At 43.2% G+C, this 20,398-nt stretch overlaps 1 protein-coding gene across 3 annotated transcripts in view; it reads left to right on the top strand.

Moving 5' to 3' along the window:
* The first annotated feature begins 10,516 nt into the window (after positions 1-10,516).
* SAMHD1 (SAM and HD domain containing deoxynucleoside triphosphate triphosphohydrolase 1) overlaps positions 10,517-20,398 on the top strand; it is a 55,608-nt gene continuing 45,726 nt past the window's right edge. Inside the window, exons 1-3 of one of the 3 annotated variants that reach the window (XM_035006268.1) lie at positions 10,517-10,839; positions 15,372-15,438; positions 19,735-19,807. In XM_035006268.1, coding sequence (XP_034862159.1) covers positions 10,632-10,839; positions 15,372-15,438; positions 19,735-19,807 — 348 coding nt within the window. In that variant the 5' untranslated portion in view covers positions 10,517-10,631. The remainder of the gene's footprint in view (positions 10,840-15,371; positions 15,439-19,734; positions 19,808-20,398) is intronic. The other 2 variants (XM_035006267.1, XM_035006269.1) reach the window with 2 other exon arrangements.

Here is a 20,398-nt window from a genome sequence, read left to right as displayed (position 1 = left end):
GAGCCAGCCAGGTGCCCCTCCTGCAGCCACTTCAAATATAAATGGTACTTCTCTTCCCTAGGGATAGAGGTTTTTCTCAGTCCTGTGAAAAATGAGTAAGAGTATCTAAAACACTCTGTTTAGTGGTCTCCTTTAACTCACAATATAGGTAAATTCAGTATGTTTGTTATGCAAATGTGACTCCAAAGACAACTCCTCCAATCTCAGGTTACAGGCTCAAGCCCTACCTTAGAAATTCTGAAACTCTTTTCCTTGTTAATAACAGTGGTTAACACGTCCCAAGCATACGAATGCCTTCAGAAATTCTCCTTGAGATAAGGATCAGGTTTTTAGATGAGAAGGATCACAATGTAAACAAGGTATTTAAACTTGGGGAAGAAACGTAAAAAAAAAAAATGATCAAAGCCTTCAACACTTGAATCAATATGTGGTTTTTGTTAATAATGACAGCACACTTCAGACTGGAGAAACAGACAAATATGTGTGACCTTATTTTGCATAATATCCAATAGCCCAGGGTTTTGGGAAATAACCAAGAAGCCTGGGCCCCAAAGATTGGCAACCACAAAGTCAAAATGTCCATCCAACCTTTGGTCAACTCAGGAGTGGAGTCACCTAGAACATGTTGGCCATGTGTATTAGTCTGCTAGGACTGCCTGAACAAAATACCACAGACTGAGTGGCTTAAATAACAGAAGTTTAGTTTCTCATCGTTCTGGAGGCCGGAGGTCCAAGATCAAGGTGCTAGCACGGTTGGTTTCTGGTGAGACCTCTCAATGGTCTGGGTGACCCATCTCACAATATCCACAGGCCCTAACTAACCAATGGGCTATTTACAACCAGGCACAGTTACCAAAAAAGGGAAAATTCCATACGTTGCCATACCTTCTTGTCTTCCCCCTTTAAAGATAGCCACCACCCACTGCATCATTGCAACAGCCTCTCCTCTGTTGTCAGGCCCTCTGCTCCCTCTCTGTGCATTCAGTAAACTTCTATCTCCTTTCTTCTATCTTGGGTGAATCCTTTCGCCTCCCAGGCTTCCACCCGATCATCGCCCCACATTTGGAGGCCCCCATACGATGGAGAGAGACACCACAGTTTTGAAGCAAAGAAAGCTTTATTATCAGAAGAGCAGCCCAACAAGAAGGCAAAGGGTTCTTCCCAAAGCTGCCTTACTTTGTTGAGCCTAGGAACAGTTTGTGGGGAAGGAGGTAACTATGTGAAAGGAACAAGATAGGGAAATGGAAGGGACTCGATTTTAGAAAGGCTCCATTTCTGTTGTTTGTCTGCTAAGTGCCATTTACTCATGCTCTATATTTTGCATCTGAATAAACCAAATGTCCAACCTTAGGCCAAACCAAAGAAGCTATGTTCCCACTCAAGGGTAAGACAAGAAAGTTAATCATTCTCTAAGTTTTGTCCCAGGCCCTCAAACACCTGCTAATGATGTGGGAAACAAAGGCAGAAGAAACATTATTAAATTTCCTTACTACCTACAGCCCATTGACAAGCCCTTGAAACTGGCAGAGTGACATTCCTCTAGTGACTCAACTGCCTCGATGTTAATACTTTGCTAAGGGCAAAAGGCAATCCTAGCTTGACCAACCCCACCCCCCAAAATCCTGTAAGTCTACTTTAACATATAAGAATTCCTTTGGAAACTTCCTTTATCTCTAAACCCCCCCCAAGATACATGTTGGTAATCATCCCCCAAGCATATGACCTACTGATAGACATCTCAAGGGTCTCATAACTAAGGTTTTATTAGTAATAAATGACCTTTTCCCAACAATAGCTAGCCCCCTCAAAGTCCTGGAAACCTTGCTTCCAAAATTCCTTAGAGACTTACGCTATCCCTAACCCTCTCCCAACTTGAAAGTCTATAATGGGCCACTCCTCGTGACCCCGGTGCCTTTCCTTCTGCTCACGGGTCCTGTCCCCGTGCTTTAATAAAATCACCTTTTTGCACCAAAGACGTCTCAAGAATTCTTTCTTGGCCTTCGGTTTCAAACCCTAATAATGTCTTTCCTACATCACTAACATCTGAGAAGAACTGGATCCCAGTCATGTTCCAGGACATTCACTTCAAACAAACCTCCATCAACACTGTCATCAGTCCCCCTGCAGTTGGTGATTTATGGAATAACACCTATTGTTCACCTGATACTCACCTTTAATCGGAACCTACCTTGGATTTTTGAAGGAACAGGTACTCTGGACCTCTTTCCAATATAAACCTTTAACCCCAAGCAACAGCATGGCTCACTTTCCCAAGTCTCTCTGATATTCCATCTGCTATACTCTATCACTTACACCCCATAAACTCTGTTCTCATTTCCTCCTGGCTTGCATTTGATTTCTATCCTGTGCAAAGTCAAGGACCCTCTTGGCTGGTCCTGTAGGGGCCCCCTCTAGGTCCTCAGACTCAGCCTGCCTGCATCAGGATGGTGATGCGTTTCTTGAAATCTCGGAGCAGGGAAGCCTTGAAACAATCTGAATGTATACATTCTTCTGGACAGTAAGGCGCCATCCAGGATTGGTACAATCAGAGTATGTCAGATAATTTCAAGACAAAAGTCATCATCTGGTTACTATCAGGTTTCTACAATCAAGGTGCAAACAGGGAGTAGGGAGTGAAAAAGGCACAGTTAATGATTAATTGGGCATAGGGCTCAGAGGAACATAAAACACAATTGAGGAACTAACAACAACAACCCAGAATGTATAGCTAAATTAATGGTATAACTAATATAACTTTTACACTGCTTATGCTTTCAAAATAGGTCCAGGAACCAAGCATCCAGCCTCAGAGATCTCTGGTGCCACCTCCTTATAAGGACATCAGTTCTGTTGGATTAGGAGCCGACTTGTATGACTGTATTTAACTTTAATTACTCCCTTAAAAAGGCCAGGGGTACCGGGCTGGCTCAGTTAAGTACATCATGCAACTCTATTTTTTTTTTTTTTAAGATTTTATTTATTTATTTATTGGAAAGATAGAGAGAGAGCACAAGCAAGGGCAGCAGCAGGTAGAGGGAGAAGCAGGCTCCCCTGCTGAGCAAGGAGCCTGATATGGACTCGATCCCAGGACTCTGAGATCATGACCTGAGCCAACGGCAGACACTAAAGTGACTGAGCCACCCAGCCATCCCGAGTATGCAACTCTTAATCTCGGGATCCTGAGTTCAAGCCCCATGTTGAGAGTAGAGCCTAAAATAGATAGATAGACAGACAGAGAGACAAAGCCCTGCCACACTGGGGACTGGGGATTCTGGGGGGACACAATTCAGTCCATAACAATGTGGGCCCACTCAGTGAGTGGCAAGAACTTTCTCAGAGGCAAAGATCTTTGTGAATTTGGCTGACAGATAGTGGTATTCACTAGGGATAGTAGGACATGAGTGATGAGGAATCAGACTAAATTAGTTTAGATACAAATGTCACACCAAGGAAAAAAATCAGCCCTCTCAGATGTTAAAGTTATGAAGTATATCAGGGATGCTTTCAGCTACAAATGAGAGAAAATCCAAAGATTCAAAGCACACACACACACAAAAGAGATAATTCAACTTAAACTGGCCTAAAAACTAAGGAAGTTTATAGGCTCATGAAGTTAGAAGTACAAAGATGGAGTGAACTCTTGGGTTAGTTGAGTATTCTTATCAAAGACCCAAGATCTAGAGGGCCTGGCTGGCTCAGATGGTGGAGTGTGCAACTTTTGATCTCAAAGTTGTTGTGGGTTGGAGCCCTGGACCGGGTGTGGAGATTACTTTTAAAAATATCTTAAAGAGGCGCCTGGATGGCCCAGTCGTTAAGCGTCTGCCTTCGGCTCAGGTCATGATCCCAGGGTCCTGGGATCGAGCCCCACATCGGGCTCCCTACTCCATGGGAAGCCTGCTTCTCCCTCTCCCACTCCCCCTGCTTGTGTTCCCTCTCTCGCTGTCTCTCTCTCTCTTTCAAATAAATAAATAAATAATTTTTAAAAACAAAAAACTGACCAACTTCCATTTAAAAAAAAATAAAAATACCTTAAAAAAATAAATCCTTTAAAAAGTAAAAAATAAATAAATAAAAGGATCCATGAGATGAGTGGGCCACCTGGCTGGCTCAGTCAATAGAGCACGTGACTCTTGATCTTGGGGTTATGAGTTTGAGCCCCACAGTGGGTATAGAGTTTACTTAAAAAAAAAAAAAAGGATCCATAAGTTATTTTTGCCTAGTGGTACCCCAGTCCCTGAAGTCTGGCCACTCCTTTATGTGTTTGAGCATCCTAACCGCCAAATACATTGTCACATCTCCCCAAACATTGAGCCAGTTACAGGGAGTCTAGATTGGGATGGCCTGTCCCTGTCAATGCCTAAAAGCAATAGAACCAGTACCCAGCTCAAACTGCAGAAAAGAACAATATTTGTTTTGTTTTTTTTTTAAAGATTTATTTCGGGTGGGGGGATGGGTTAGCCCAGTGATGGGTAATTAAGGAGGGCAAGTATTGCATGGAGCACTGGGTGTTATACACAAACAACGAATCATGGAACACTGCATCAAAAACTAATGATGTACTGTATGGTGACTAACATTACATAATACAAAAAAAATTTTTTTTTTTTAAGATTTTATATTTGACAGAGAGAGACACAGCGGGAGTGGGAGAAGGAGAAGCAGGCTTCCTGCAGAGCAGGGAGCCTGATGCGGGGCTCAATCCCAGGACCCTGGGATCATGATCCAAGCTGAAGGCAGATGCCCAACGACTGAACCACCCAGGCACCCCATAATAAAAAAAATGTTTTTAAATAAAGATTTATTTATTTATTCAGAGGAGAGCAGAGGGCGAGGTACAGAGAGTCTTAAGTAGACTCCATGCTGAGAGCGGAGCCCGACGTGGGGCTCAATCTCATGACCCTGAGAACCAGACCTGAGCTGAACCCAAGATTTGGCTGCTCGACTGCGCCACCCAGGCACCCCAAGAATAATGGTTCTTCTGGAAGAGCTGAGTTCAAATCCCAAAGCACTTAATACGTGTGTGTGACCCTGGGCAAGTCATTTCACCTCTCTGAGCTTCAGTTCCTTCCATGTTAAATGAGTATAATAACACTTAGGGTCTTTGTTCAGAACCAATTCTCTTCTTCCTGTACTAGATCTTACCTTCTCACCCAAGGGGTAACATGTGACCTGATTGGGTCAATTATCTTATAACACAGCAATTGGTCCAGGAATGAACACAATCCAGGCTTGTTGAAGTTATTCTGTTGGAACTGGAGGAGCAGAGACTTTCTTTCATTTCATCTCCTTCAAGTCTCTGCTTAAATGACACTTTCTCAAAAGGCCTATTATGACTACCCTATTCAGAATTGTGACTCTGTCCCCCTCCACTCCTCTTAAATTTTTTTCCACATCACTAACTTCTAATATGTTCACTACTGTTTTTTTTTTTTTTTTAAGACTTATTTATTTAACTGAGAGAAAGAGAGAGAGTGCACAAGTTGGGGGAAGGTTAAAGGGAGAGGGAGAAGAGACTCCCTGCTGAGCAGGGAGCCCCACGCGAGGCTCGATCCCAGGACCCTGAGATCATGACCTGAGCTGAAGGCAGAAGCTTAACTGAGCCACCCAGGCGCCCGTTTACTACTGTTAATTATATTATTATTCACTGCCAGTCTACCCCAACTAGAAATATGGGTTTCACTAGGGTAGGGATTTCTGTTTCTTTTGTTCACTGCTGTGTCTCAGGTGCCAGGCAAATCAGTAAGTACCCAGTAAATATTAATATTTCTTGGGGCACCTGAGTGGCTCAGTCAGCTAGTTGTCCAAATCTTAATTTTGGCTCAGATCATGATCTCAGGGTCCTGGGATTGCATCCTGTGTTGGGCTCTGTGCTTAGTAGGGAGTCCACTTGAGAATCTCTCTCCCTCTCCCTCTTCCCCTCCCTCTGCTCAAACTCTCTCTCTCTGTCAAATAAATAAATAAATTTTTTATTTGACAGAGAGAGAGAGAGCACATACAAGCAGGGGGAGCGGCAGGCAGAGGAGAGGGAGAAGCAGGTACCCCAAAAAAGATATATTTCTTGAATGAATGGGTGAATGTATTTATAACCAAATAAGTCTAACTAGTATAATACCTATTGACTGAGGTTGTTATAAGGATTAGAAATAATGGATATAGGGGCGCTTGGGTGGCTCAGTTGTTAAGCGTCTGCCTTCAGCTCAGGTCATAATCCCAGGGTCCTGGGATTGAGCCCCGCATCAGGCTCCCTGTTCGGCGGGAGGCCTGCTTCTCCTTCTCCCTCTCCCCCTGCTTGTGTTCCTGCTATTGCTATCTCTCTCTCTGTCAAATAAATAAATAAAATCTTTTAAAAAAATTATGGATATAAAGTAAAGCACATGTCTGACTCACAGCAGGTACTCAAATATAGTAACTATTGTCATTCTGCAAGTTCTGACTCATAGCAGGTACTCAAATATGGTAACAATTGTCATTCTGCAAGGTCTCTTTTTTCAAAGAATTCCCAGACCCGGAGATAAGTTTTTACATTTATGAACAGAAAAAGGTTTATGGGGATGCCTGGGTGTCTCAGTTGGTTAAGCATCTGCCTTCGGCTCAGGTCATCATCCGAGGGTCCTGGAATCGAGTCCCACATCAGGCTCCCTGCTCAGCGGGAAGCCTACTTCTCCCTCTGCCTGCCGCTCCCCCTGGGCTTGTGCCCTCTCTCTCTCTCCAACAAATAAATAAATAAAATCTTTTTAAAAAATGATTTATGGAGCACCTACCAGGAAGTGATCTTTGCATATATACACATTTTGCTTTCCAAGTTTTCCTTCTTGAGCGTTATTTTTATCAGATGAGAAAATGAATTATTATTTTTTTAAAAGAATTTTGGCTTGGAGGCTGGTTTAGTTGGTGGATCATGCCACTCTTGTTCTCAGTGTTGTGAGTTTGAGCTCCACGTCAGGTGTAGAGCTTACATGAAAATAAAATCTTAAAAAAAAAAAAAAAAGAATTTTGGCTTGGCTTTGGGATTTGCGGCAAATGTTAAAAAAAATAAAAGAATGTCTTGAGGAGGCTAGGTTCAGTGAAGGGTGAAGAGGAAGTGAAACAGAGAGTGACAGCTAGCATTGAGAACCAGCAGCAATGGTTGAAGAGGAAGCTGTGGAGAGATTTAAAACCACATGGTTAATGCTGACAGAAATAAAATTGCCCAGCTCAGCTGGGTGGATGGAAGGTAGCTAGGTAAGGGCAGGGAAAAATTCCTGGGTATATTCAAGGTCATGAAGCAATGGGCTTTTAGTTAATTGAAATTACAGTTTTTTCTAGTCTGAACTATGGCAAGTTTGACATCAGAGGAGAGGCTGAGCCGTCCTTTCTTTCAACATGACCAGAGCACAGGGCCTATGTCAAGGAGGTAACTGTTCCCATGTTGTGGAAAGACGAGATGGAACAAGATCACCAGGACTGTGAGTAGAGGTCACTGACCTGGTAAGCTGGAAAGCACTGAAGTTTTGGAGTCAGCTTCAAATCTCCATTCTGTCACTTACCAGCCATGTGACCTTGAGCAAGTAACTGACCACCTTGTGCAAGATCTAGGACCCCTAGAAAGTAGGGGATGAGGAGGAAAATAATAAACATGGCATTAAATGACACTCTTGAACAAACATAAACAGAAAATTAAAGTTCTCAAAAGCAACTGCTTTGAACAAACCCAGTTGATTAAATTTAAAACCCTGCTTTATACCACCTTCTACTGCCAAGGAAACTTGGCAATCAGGGCAGATTTTCCCACAAGTCTAAAAAAATACAAGTTTTCAAGCCAGCCATTTCCAAGTTAAAATAGGCTTTCATTCATAGGTTATTCATTGTCTCTTTTACCCCTTTGTTTGGGTTTCACAGGTCTTGGCAACTCTCTGTTCTTTTCTCAAATCATTCTGGGGCTTAAGGGCGTGTTTTGCTGAGCCTGGCCCTTCTGTGCAGATGGAGGGCAAGTTCGCCCCTCTATACTTTCCTCCTGGGTCTTTGGGAAAAGGGGAGTAATTGAAAATTTTGAGTTAACTAATATAAAATAATTTTATTTCAAAATTCCCATTAACAAGTAATAGTTAGCAAGTGATTAGGAGCATGGACTTTGGAGCCAAGCTAGATTGTCTGGGTTTGAACCCAGGCTTCATCACTTACTAGCTGTGTGACCATGAACAAACTATTTACTTCTTTCTCTGTATCTCAGTTCCTTACACCCTGGGGTTGTTATTATACATACATTAATTAATATTTGTAAAACCCTTAGAACAGTGCCCAGCATCAGAGTAAAGCTCTAAGTGTATGCTAAGAATATTTTATGGGGTGACCAGCCGGCTCAGTAGAGCACTTGATCTCAGGGTTGTAAGTTCGAGCCCCACATTGAGTATAGAGATTGCTTTTATTTTTTTAATTTTTTATTATGTTAATCACCATACATTACATCATTAGTTTTAGATGTAGTGTTCCATGATTCATTGTTTGTGCATAACACCCAGTGCTCCATGCAGAACGTGCCCTCTTTAATACCCATCACCAGGCTAACCCATCCTCCCACCCCCCTCCCCTCTAGAACCCTCAGTTTATTTTTCAGAGTCCATCGTCTCTCATGGTTCATCTCCCCCTCTGATTTCCCCCCCCTTCATTCTTCCCCTCCTGCTATCTTTTTTTTTTTCTTAACATATATTGCATTGTTTGTTTCAGAGGTACAGATCTGTGATTCAACAGTCTTGCACAATTCACAGCGCTCACCATAGCACATACCCTCCCCAATGTCTATCACCCAGAGATTGCTTTTAAAAAAGAAAAAAGGATATTTTGCTCTCTACCAGACCACTAGTTCATACTGCTTAATGATAATCTGTTTCCTTCATCCTTTTTTTTTTCAATTACATGTTTTGTTTTGCTTTTTAAAATAATCTCTATACCCAACGTGGGGCTCAAACTCATGACCCCTGGGATCAAGAGTTGCATGCTCTACTAACTGAGCCAGCCAGGTGCCCCTGACTTATTCATCCTTTATCCCCTAGATGGGTCTATGGCTGGGTTGATGGGGCAGTATATTGGCTTTAGGGTGGTAGTAGTGGTCCTATTACCAATTAACTGCATGCCCTAGGATTTATGGGGAAGTTTGGTCTTGCCCCTAAGTGATTAACGTGATGGGGACATGCCTCTCAATTTTACAGGCTATTACCACCAGGTGGTAAAAGTCCTTGAAGATAAGCTTTAAGTAATGTTGAAAAAGAAACAGGTCCAAAATGAAGTCACCTGTGCTAAGCCTCACATCAGCAAACCAAGACTTAATATCTAACCTAATTGCAGTTTCAGCCTTTCCCAGGACTGTGACCTTTAACCAGTCTGGAATTTCCTGGCCATCACTGGTGAGGCAGGAGCCTGGTAGACTCCTGCCTTTCCCCAAAGCTGGGGGACTCTGCCTAAAATAATTCTTTTGCTATGACTTCCTTGTCTTACCCCCTTTCTGCCTTTAAAAACCTTCCATTTTGTACAGTTCCTCAGATCTCCTTTGTCCTCACTAGATGGGATGCTGCCCTATTCGTGAGTCACTGAATAAAGCCACTTAGGGGCGCCTGGGTGGCTCAGTCGGTTAAGCGTCATGATCAGGTCGTGATCCCGGGATCCTGGGATCAAGCCCCACATTGGGCTCCCTGCTGAGCGGGGAGTCTGCTTCTCCCTCTCCCTGCCGCTCCCACTGCTTGTGCTCTCTCTCTCTCTAATAAAAAATAAAAAAGCTTAAAAAAAAATAAAATTACATGAATAAAGCCAGTTAGATCTTCAAATCTCCTCAGGTGAATTTTGTTTCACATAATCAGATTGGCCACTTCCTTTCCTCTGGGCAGGGAGTCGGGGTGGAGAGAGGGGTTGAGGATTCTTTTGGAGAGAAGTTTGAAGTCTACTTCTGTGTGGAAACCTGAAGATAAGAGTTCATGGATATGTGTAAGACTGATGAATCACAGACCTATACCCCTGAATAATACATTATACGTTACTTAAAAAAAAAAAAAAAAAGATTCATGGAGAGGCACCCCCAGGGCCCTCTAACTGCCCAGCAATACTGTAGAACTTGTGAAATGCAAGACTACCTTCATATCAGATTTGAAATCATTCCAGGGTCTTCCAGATCAGCTTCTTGCCCATTTTTCTCTAACTGGGAAGATGGCCAGCTTGATGGCCTTTTAGGTTTCTTTAAGTTTGGGGCATCTGCAACACGGCCAAGGGTACATCTGGGATACTCATTTGGAGGAAGGCACCCTCCATTCACCAGAAGAGCCCCTGCTCCGGACTGTGCCGGGACTTCCACGGGTCCTAGGTACAGTCTTTCCTCACCTCCTTAATAGCACGCCCTTGGCTCTGCTTCTAGTCGCTCCCTTTCTGTGAACTCCGGGACCTATTGAGGACCATTGGGCTGTCATTGCGCCTGCGCAAAGGGGCCTGGTGGCTGAAGTGGCTGGGCTGCCTGGCCCCACGGTCTGAGCTGTCAGTACGCCTGCGCGGGAGGCCAGTAGGCTGGCAGTGCTGTGCGGACTCGTCCTCCGCGACCGGCAGTCAGTGCGCTTGCGCGCCGTCCAAGCGCCGCGGTTCTTGACTGTGCTGTGCCGGCGGTGGTTTTAGTCATGCAGGGAGCGGACTCGCCACAGCCCTTCAAGCGACCCCGATGCGATGGCAGCCCAAGAACGCCGCCAAACATCCGTTCTGCGGCGGCGGAGACGTCCCCGGGCCCCGAACTCCGCCCAAATCACCAGACCTGGGGCCCGGAGCAGGTGTGCTGGTTCCTAAAGCGCAGGGGCTTCAGTGATCCCCGACTGCTGGACCGTTTCCGAGGTAGCAGGGCTAGAGGGCTGAGGGGCCGGGGCATGGCGACCCGAGGCGGAGACTGCGGGCCTGAGGAGAGGGCGCCCTGGGGCAGTGAGCTGGGGGCCTCAAAGAGGACCCGAAGTGGGGAAGGGAGGCTTGCTCCGGGAGGTCCCAAAGGGGTGCTCCTGAGGCGCCGAGCCAGGGTTGACCTGAGGCGGAGAACGGAAACCTGAGGCGGAGAGCCGTCCTGAGCAGGGGCCCTGAAGCAGGGAAGGGAGACCTGCGCGGGGAGGCACCCGCAGGGGTGGACCTGAGGCGGGGGGCGCCTCGGGAGGAATGACTTGCGGCTGAGAACGGAAACCTGAGGCGGGGAGGAGAGACCAGGCGCGGGGAGGTACAGAAGGGGCGCCCAGGAGTGCACCCTGAGATGGAGGAAGGAGAAATGGGGCTTCTGGGGTTGGGGACCAGCTGGAAGAAAGCCGACTTTGGGGACTGTGAACTTGGGTGGGGCCCCTGGCCTGATGCTGCTGGGTTTCTTCGGGAACTTGCCACCGCAGCGCCGGGCGGGCGAGACTCGGTTCCTATTCTTAGCAGAACGTTTTCCCCAGACCTGTCATTCAGGCGCACCGGGCTCAGGAGACCCCTCCGTGCTACAGCTGCAGGTCCTTGAACACTCGCCACTTAGAGTATGTGCTGCGGCTGTTAAGTTTCAGTTTCTTCCCATCATCTGTCAGGGCGGGGTTTTCCTAAGGGAGTGGGGACATGTTTTGTTAATCCCTGAATCCCCATTGCCTTACCATAGCATCCCAGTAGGGCTCAATATGTTTGTTGACCGTACTTGTAGAGCTCGGTAATGTTGATGTTTAGCTCTCCAAAATCAGTTTCCCTGGTTAAATCTGAACACTAGGGTTGTTCAGCTGACCACTGGACTCTCAGCAGCCCCCACCTTGGCCACATCACATGGGGAGATGTGTGGGTTGTGAGTTTTAAGCAATGGGCTCAAGTCAAATATCCATCCACTTGAAATCTACTCAACTTTCCCTAATGGATATGAAGCTTACCCTCTCTCTGTCTTATCCTCTGAAGTGTTCTATAGGAAGGTGGTATCATTTACAAATTTAGTACACTTCTGCAATTATGGGGTGGAGTCCCATTTGTCTAGGGTGGGAGGAACTTTAACTGTTTAAAGGCTTAAAAAAATAGCTGATGGTGTCGGAAGTTGTACTTCTGTTTTCTTCTCTCCCCTTTGGTTTTCCTCCACTCTGGATGGAATTTTTCTCTGAATAGCAGTAGGTGGGAATGAAGTAGTTTTATATTTTCTGTCTCCAAAATATAATTGATTATGTTATTGGCTCTCTGTTTCAGTGGTGTTCTTTTTTTTTTTTTTAAGATTTTATTTATGTATTTGAGAAAGAGACAGAAATAGTGACAGAGAGCATGAGTGGGGAGAGGGAAGAGCAGGCTCCCCGCTGAGCAGGGAGCCTAAGGTGGGGCTCCATCCCAGGACCCTGGGATCATGACCTGAGCCCAGGGCAGACGCTTAACCCACTGAGCCACCCAGGCGCCCCTCAGTGGTGTTCTAAAGAATAATTCATCAACCCTCAGAATCATCTGTTCTCTTGAACCCAGTCTAATACGAGCAGAATTCACTACATCCTTTTTTTTTTTTTAAGATTTTATTTATTTGAGAGAGAGAGTGCGAGCGCATGAGCAGGGGGGCTGGGTAGAGGGAGAGGAAGAAGCATACTCCCCTGCTGAGCAGGAAGTCTGACCTGGCTGGATCCCAGCACCCTGGGATCATGACCTGAGCTGAAGGCAGACTCTTAGCCGAATGAGCCACCCAGGCACCCCTCACTATGTGCTTTTAATTGGTAAAAACTGACCACGTGGTACAATTGCTCATTTCTTTTTTCTTTTAAAGATCTTTATTTTTATTTTTTAATTAAAAAATTTTTTTTAAGATTTAGTTATTCTTGGAGAGTGCAGGGCGAGGAGGGGCAGGAAGAGGAAGAGAGAGAATCCTAAGCCAACTCCATACCAAGCCTAGAGCCCAACTTCTGGCTCCATCCCACGACCCTGAGATCTCCATCCCACTTAACCTACTGAGCCACCCAGGTGCCCCTAGATAGAAAAATATTTAAAGACTGATAATAGGAGAAATGGGTAATCCAGTGAAGTTGATGGAAGTGTCTATTGGCTCAAACCATGGACAGTTTGGTAATACCTTTTTACTTAGGAAATTTCACTTGTAGGAATTTACAGATAGAATTGTACAGGTGTCCAAAGAAATATGTTCAAGGTCATTCTTTTAACCATTGGTTATAAGTAGCAAAAAAGTAGAAATAATCTATCCATTGATAATAGTTATACATAATAGTGATAGCGTTTACTCAGCATTTACTTTGTGTGAAGTACTATTCTATGCACTTCTCATATTTTATCTGGTAAAATCTTTACAACTATCACATCGGTTTAGGTATACTCATTTTAAGGCATGCTCATTTAGGTATCCTCATTTCTTTTTTTTTTTTTAAGATTTTATTTTTATTTGTCAGAGAGAGAGAGCGCACAAGCAGGCGGAGCGGCAGGCAGAAGGAGAAGCAGGCTCCCTGCTGAGCAGGGAGCCCGATGTGGGACTCAATCCCAGGACCCTGGGATCATGACCTGAGCCGAAGGCAGCTGCTTAACCAACTGAGCCACCCAGGCGTCCCAGTATCCTCATTTCTGAGCATAAGGCTCAGAAAAAATTGGTTAAATATATTATGCTGCATCTATATTGTAGAATATAAGACAGGCATTAAAAATGATGTAGTTTAATAAAATTGACCAAAAAGATCTCTGTGACTTCTTAGGTGTGAAAAAATAAATTATAAATGACATAATTCCATTTGTGTAAAATTACATAATTGCATAGCTCAGTGTCTTTTTTTTAAAAAATACATCTTCAAGTTTATTAGTGTTTTTTTAAGTTTAAAAATTTATTTTTTTAAGATTTTATTTATTTGACAGAGACAACGAGAGAGGAAACACAAGCAGGGGGAGTGGGAGAGGGAGAAGCAGGCTTCCCACGGAGCAGGGAGCCCAATGCGGGGCTCGATCCCAGGGTTCTGTGATCAGGACCTGAGCCGAAGGCAGACGCTAACGACTGAGCCACCTAGGTGCCCCTAAGTTAAAAAATTTAAAAAAAAAATTTTTAAGTAGGCCTCATGCCCAGTGTGGAGCCCAATGCAGGGCTTGAATTCAGAACCCAAAGACCTGAGCTGAGATCAAGAGTTGGATGCTTAACCGACTGAGCCACCCAGGCTCCCGAAGTTTTTAAAATTTTTATTTAAGTAATCTCTTACACCCAAGGTGGGGTTCAAATTGACAACCTCAAGATCAAGAGTCACATACTTTACTGACTGAGCCAGCCAGGCACCTCAAATATGTCTTAGAGTTTATTGAGAGTATTTTTAGAAAACTAGGATAGCACTAAAGTAAAAATACAAAATAAAATTTTACTGAACTTGGAATTGTTCTTTCTTCCTTTTTTGTGTGTTTTAAGTAGGCTACACACCCAGGACATAGCCCATCATGGGATCAAGTGAGATCAAGACCTGAGCCAAGATCAAGAGTCTGCAGCTCAACCTACTGAGCCACCCAGGTGTCCCCAGGCTATGGTTTTGACCTGACTATTCTAAGAACAGTAGATTTAGACTTCATTCACCCCCCCTCCCCAAACCTCACCTGTTTTAGAAGGAAGCTGCTGATTTTGCAACTGGGACTTCACTGCAAATAATTTACTCAAATAATTAAAAAAAATTTCACTTGAGGGGTTGCCTGGGTAGTATAGTCCTTTAAGCACCCAACTCTTGGCTTCAGCTCAGGTCTTGATCTCAGGGTCATGACATTGAACCCTGCCTGCGACAGGCTCTGCGGAGTCTGCTTAAGGCTCTCTCTCCCTCTGCCCCTCCTCGCTGTGCACTCAGTGGAGTGCACGCTCTCTCTTGCTCTCAAATAAATAAATAAATAAATCTTAAAAATTTTTACTTAATTATCCAAAAAAGCCTGTTGGTATAGTTATCTAATTAAAATGAAGACTTTCCAAGGGGCAGGGGCACCTGGCTGGCTCAGTCAGTAGAGCATGTGGCTCTTGAACCTGGGGTTGTGAGTTCAAGCCCCATGTTGAGAAAAAAAAGACTTTCCAAGTGGCAAATGAAAAAGTGGTACTTAGGGGCACCTGGGTGGCTTAGTCAGTTAAGCGTCTGCCTTCAGCTCAGGTCATGATCCCGGGGTCCTGGGATCAAGCCCCAAGTGAGGCTCCCTGCTCAGCGGGGAGCCTGCTTCTCCCTCTCCCTCTGCCACCTCCCAGCCCCCAGCTCATGCTCCCTCTTTCTCTCATAAATAAATAAAATCATAAAAAAAAAAAAGTGGAACTTAGCACAGTTCATTTCCTAGAGTGGGTGGCTAGTAAATGTTGATCTGAGTAAAATCTGGCGAATCCAAACCGAAAGAAATAAAAATGCATATGCTGTAAATATTGAAACCATTTTATCTTTTTTCTCTCTTTTCTTCCAAAGAAAATGAAATTACAGGTTTAACACTACTCCATCTTAATGAGTGTGATCTTGAAAGTCTTGGAATAAGGTAAGAATGATAAAATTCACCTTGTAGCCAAGCATACTTAGGACCTTTTTATTCACCTCTGAGGGACAAAGCACATGATCACCGATATTAACTGTCCTCGTTTTAAACCTACAGAGTGTTTTAAACAGAATCCCCTGCCTGCTGGTTAACACAGTTGTTGTTGTTGTTTTTTAAGATTTTATTTATTTATTTGACAGAGAGAGAGGGAACACAAGCGTGGGGAGTGGGAGAAGCAGGCTTCCCGTGGAGCAGGAAGCCTGATATGGGGCTCTATTCCAGGGCCCTGGGATCATGACCTGAGCCGAAGGCAGACGCTTAACAACTGAGCCACCCAGGCGCCCCAACACAGTTGTTTTTGTTTGCTTGGTTTTACTGTGCACATGTTGTGTTTAATATTGCTAATGATTCCTATTTTACAAAATTTTGCTGACAAGCCTTCATGAAGTTTCAGTGATCAACTTTTTACTCGCAAGTTCAGAATAATTGGATTATACACACCATAAAATATGTAAGAACTGATAGGGGGGAAATGTTGGCAAGAAAAATCAAGGCTGCAGCCTTATCTTGAACATATTTCTAGGTCTTCCTAAAGTTATCTCAATACTGAAATATATACCTGGTGTTAGATTTAAAGATGCAATCCAAAGTAGTTTGGTCCTTTTTTGGTTGTATGGTTTGAGACAAGTAATTTAACTCTTCAGTTTCTACACCTGTCAAATGGAAAATAATAATGAGACAATGTACATACAGTGATTAGCATGTTGGCCCTTAGTAAATATAAGGCTGGAGGTTGCAGGGTCTAGATTAGTGTGGATTCACTTTAAAGATCACAGCTGAGGAGCAAATATTTAAATATTCCTTAAAATGGAGACTTTTTTTTTTAAGAGAATTGGCAACAGTGGTGAAATAAGGTTTTTTCCTTCTGGAATTCCATTTAGCTAAATGTTGTTTGTGGTAACAGTAACTAAAGAATCAAAACAAAGGATTATACTGAATTACTTCATGCATTATTGTTTAGTAGTTGATAATAGAAGCAGATTGTGAGAAAAGATCACCTTAGGACTTTTACTTGAATTTTAATAAATGTCCTTTGGATCAGAATCTTCAAGAGCCTCATCTTGCCTCTTTCATAATCACATTTCAACCCCGTCAGTCTCCTCAAAGTCCCCCTTACTACTTATTTCTTAGATATAATAGTTGCTTACTATTTTAATTGAATTTGCTCTAATAGAGTCTTGCTTTTAAAGAGAACCATTTACTTTGTGGACCCAAATACTACTGATTTATTCAACAAATATTTATGGAGGGCCCACGGAGTGTTAGGAATTTTTCTAGGAACTTGGGAGACATGAGTGAACAAAATAGAATTTCAAATGAGCATTATCTGGCACGTGTTATTACTCACCTTATAACTATGAGGTGGATTCTGCAGGACTTTTCAGGACTGTGTTTTCCTATACAGTAGCCACCAGCTCCATGTTTAAATTAATTTAAATTAAAGTTAATTAAATTAAAATTTAATTTAAATTAAAGTAAATTAAATGTAAATTAAATTTAAATATCCTCACCTAGCCATACTTCAAGTGCTCAATAGCCACTTATGGCTAGAGGCTCCCATGTTGGGCAGGGCAGATATAGGACATTTCCATTATGGCAAAATTCTGCTGTCTAGAGCTGCCTTTTTTTTTTTTTTTTTTAATTTATTTATTAGAGAGAGAGAGTGAGAGAGAGAGCGCAAGAGGGGGTAGGGTTAGAGGGAGAAGCAGACTCCCCGCCGAGCAGGGAGCCCGATGCGGGACTCCATCCCCGGACTCCGGGATCATGACCTGAGCCGAAGGCAGTCGCTTAACCGACTGAGCCACTCAGGCGCCCTAGAGCTGCCTTTAAAGATCCGAGTCAAAGTTGTTCACAGTAGTACAGGTCAACCAGTGTATTAATATAGCCTTGTACTCTGGGCGCCTGGGTGGCTCAGTTGGTTGGGCGACTGCCTTCAGCTCAGGTCATGATCCTGGAGTCCCGGGATGGAGTCCCGCATCGGGCTTCCTGCTCGGCGGGGAGTCTGCTTCGTCCTCTGACCCTATCCCCTCTCAGGTGTTCTCTCTCTCTCATTCTCTCTCTCTCTCAAATAAATAAAAATAAAATCTTAAAAAAAAAAAAAAAATATATATATAGCCTTGTACTCTTTCCCCCTCCTTTCCTGTTTCACCTTTCCTAGGATTCACATCCTAAAATAAGCGACCTGTATGTAAGCTGTTGTCCTAGACTCTGCTTTCTAGGGGGAATCCGGTTTAGACAAGTACTTAAATTTTCTCAAGTTTATGATCAACCGTTGATTTAAGAGGTTTTTCTAACAAGTAAGAAACATTAGTACATTAAATGTACATATCAGTTGTAGGAAATTTTAGATTTCAGAAATTATGAAATACAGAAATAAAATCTTACTGTAGTCTAACTATGGCCTGTGACTACTTTAAGGATTTATTTCTTTATTTTTATTTAGAGAGAGGGCACACCCGCGTGCATGAAGGGGGGAAGAAGCAGAGGGAGAGGTAGAGAAACAGACTCCCCACTGAGCATGGAGCCCCACACAGGGCTGGATCTCACCAACCTGAGATTATGACCTGAGCTGAGATCATGACCTGAACTGAAATCAAGAGTCGGAGGCTCAACCGACTGAGCCACTGAGGGCCCCCCAGCCCATGACTACTTGAAAATTTTGTTTAAAGTACTATTTATTGGGGCGCCTGGGTGGCTCAGTTGGTTAAGCGACTGCCTTCGGCTCAGGTCATGATCCTGGAGTCCCGGGATCAAGTCCCTCATCGGGCTCCCTGCTCAGCGGGGAGTCTGCCTCTCCCTCTGACTCTCCCCCTCTCATGCTCTCTATCACTATCTCTCTCAATAAATAAATAAAATAAATAAAGTACTATTTATTTTGGGGCACCTGGGTGGCAGGGAGTCTGCTTGAGGCTTCCCTTCCTCTCCCTCTGCCCCTCCCTCCACTCACACACGGGGGCTCTCTCCCCCTCTTTCTAGAATAAATAAATCTTCAAAACTATATATATAAAATACTGTATTTTGTTATAGCCTTTGTTAAAATAAAACAAAAAAACACCAGGTTTTGGTTGGCTATTTTTATATACTTTCATCAGTGATTTCTTTGTGAATAGTTTCTTTTTGGGTTTTATTAAATGATGACTATTATTCAGGAAAATATTGGGCAGTGAGATTGGTTTAGGTTTGGTATTTTATGCTGTGACTTTTGGTTATACTCAACTGTGCAACAATACTTAACCTGACTCAGTTTTAGATCACCTGTAAGTACTTCCCTGTGCTTGTTGCATCAACCTGATGAGGATGGTAGGGGAATAGGAAAACACAAGGTATACTGCTTTATGATTTATCAGCTGTAATAATGCTTCTGTACCTCCCAAGAAAATCATTCTTAGATTTTGTAGTTATCATGAGTCTTAGAGTACAATATAGAGGCCAATTGTAGTGATTCTGACTCTATCTAGGACTTTGAGCATAAGATTTTTCAATCTAATTAGCTAGCTAGTAGATTAGTAAATTCTGCCCCTTGTCTGCTGGTTCTGTTAATAATTAGCCAGGTGTCAGGCTAACTTGCTTGGACCAGTAAGTGTAAATGACACAGGATAATGAATTATAGGATTTTGAGCTGTTTACGTTAAATCCTATTAAATTTATTTATTGAACCTTGAGCATTATGAGGGCTTACTGACAAAGGAAGATGGGTACAAGTAAAGCTATAACCTTCATATATATATATTTGATCTGTGCATGAGTTATACCTAGTACTCACATTTTTCCTGTGCTATGGATAAGAACATTTATGTACTAAAAAAGTTTGAGTGATTTTTTTTTTTTCCCAAGGTCACACAGATTCTGTGTAAAGATGTGAATCAGTTCTGATTTCAAAGTCCTTTTTCATTCTCACTGTGCTCTACTTCAGAGTGTACCTTGAACCATGCAAATTCAGGGTTGTGAGGGAAGATGTCAGCTTCAGGTAGATTTTAAAATAAGTTTGAAGTATCAATTGAGCACTCAGTAGAGACATAGATGTTGAAGTCTGAGTTACCACGGGAAGAGTTATCAAGGGCAGAAGCCTAAGGGAGAGTTTCTAGGGGGGTGTATGTTTGAATTATTAATTGTTCCTTTTAATCTGACTTCTCATTATATTAATGTAGATAATTTAGAGTTGATTATATACTATTATATACTCTAGGGATTATTATTAAGCAAATAATGATACATTTGCTTATCCTGTTATAATTCTAGTACCTTGGGGGACAGAAAGAAGCTGCATAATTATATCCAACAACTGAGTGAAATTCACGTTGATTCAATGAAGGTAAGAGGAATCAGAGTTTATCATGTTTTTTGAATTATAAAGTGACATAACTTAGAATGAACACCTGTAGAATTCATTTTATTTATTTTTTTAAAAGATTTTATTTATTTATTTTAGAGAGAGCATATGCATGCACACAAGCTGGGGGGAGGGACAGAGAGAGAGAGAGAATCTCAATCAGACTCCTCGCTGAGGGCAGAGCTGGATGCACGGTTTGATCCCAGGACCCTGAGATCATGACCTGATCCGAAATCAAGAGTTGGATGCTCAAGTGACTGAGCCACCCAGGTGCCCCCTGTAGAATTCATTTTAAAAGGAAAAAAAGGGGCACCTGAGTTGCTCAGTCGTTAAGCATCTGCCTTCGGCTCAGGTCATGATCCCAGGGTCCTGGGATCGAGCCCCACATTGGGCTCCCTGCTTGGCAGGAAGCCTGCTTCTCCTTCTCCCACTCCCCCTGCTTGTGTTCCCTCTCTCCCTGTGTCTCTGTCAAACAAATAAATAAATAAAAAGAAAAAGAAAAAAAAAGAATTCATTTTAAAAAGAATGGAAGGAAATCTGCTTCTCAGTAATAGGATTGTGGTTGATTTTGAT

This window comes from Mirounga leonina, unplaced genomic scaffold (genome assembly GCF_011800145.1).
Source record: "Mirounga leonina isolate KUSES-001 unplaced genomic scaffold, KU_Mleo_1.0 Mir_150, whole genome shotgun sequence".
NCBI lineage: Eukaryota > Metazoa > Chordata > Mammalia > Carnivora > Phocidae > Mirounga > Mirounga leonina.
This window is presented reverse-complemented; position numbering and strand designations above follow the sequence as displayed.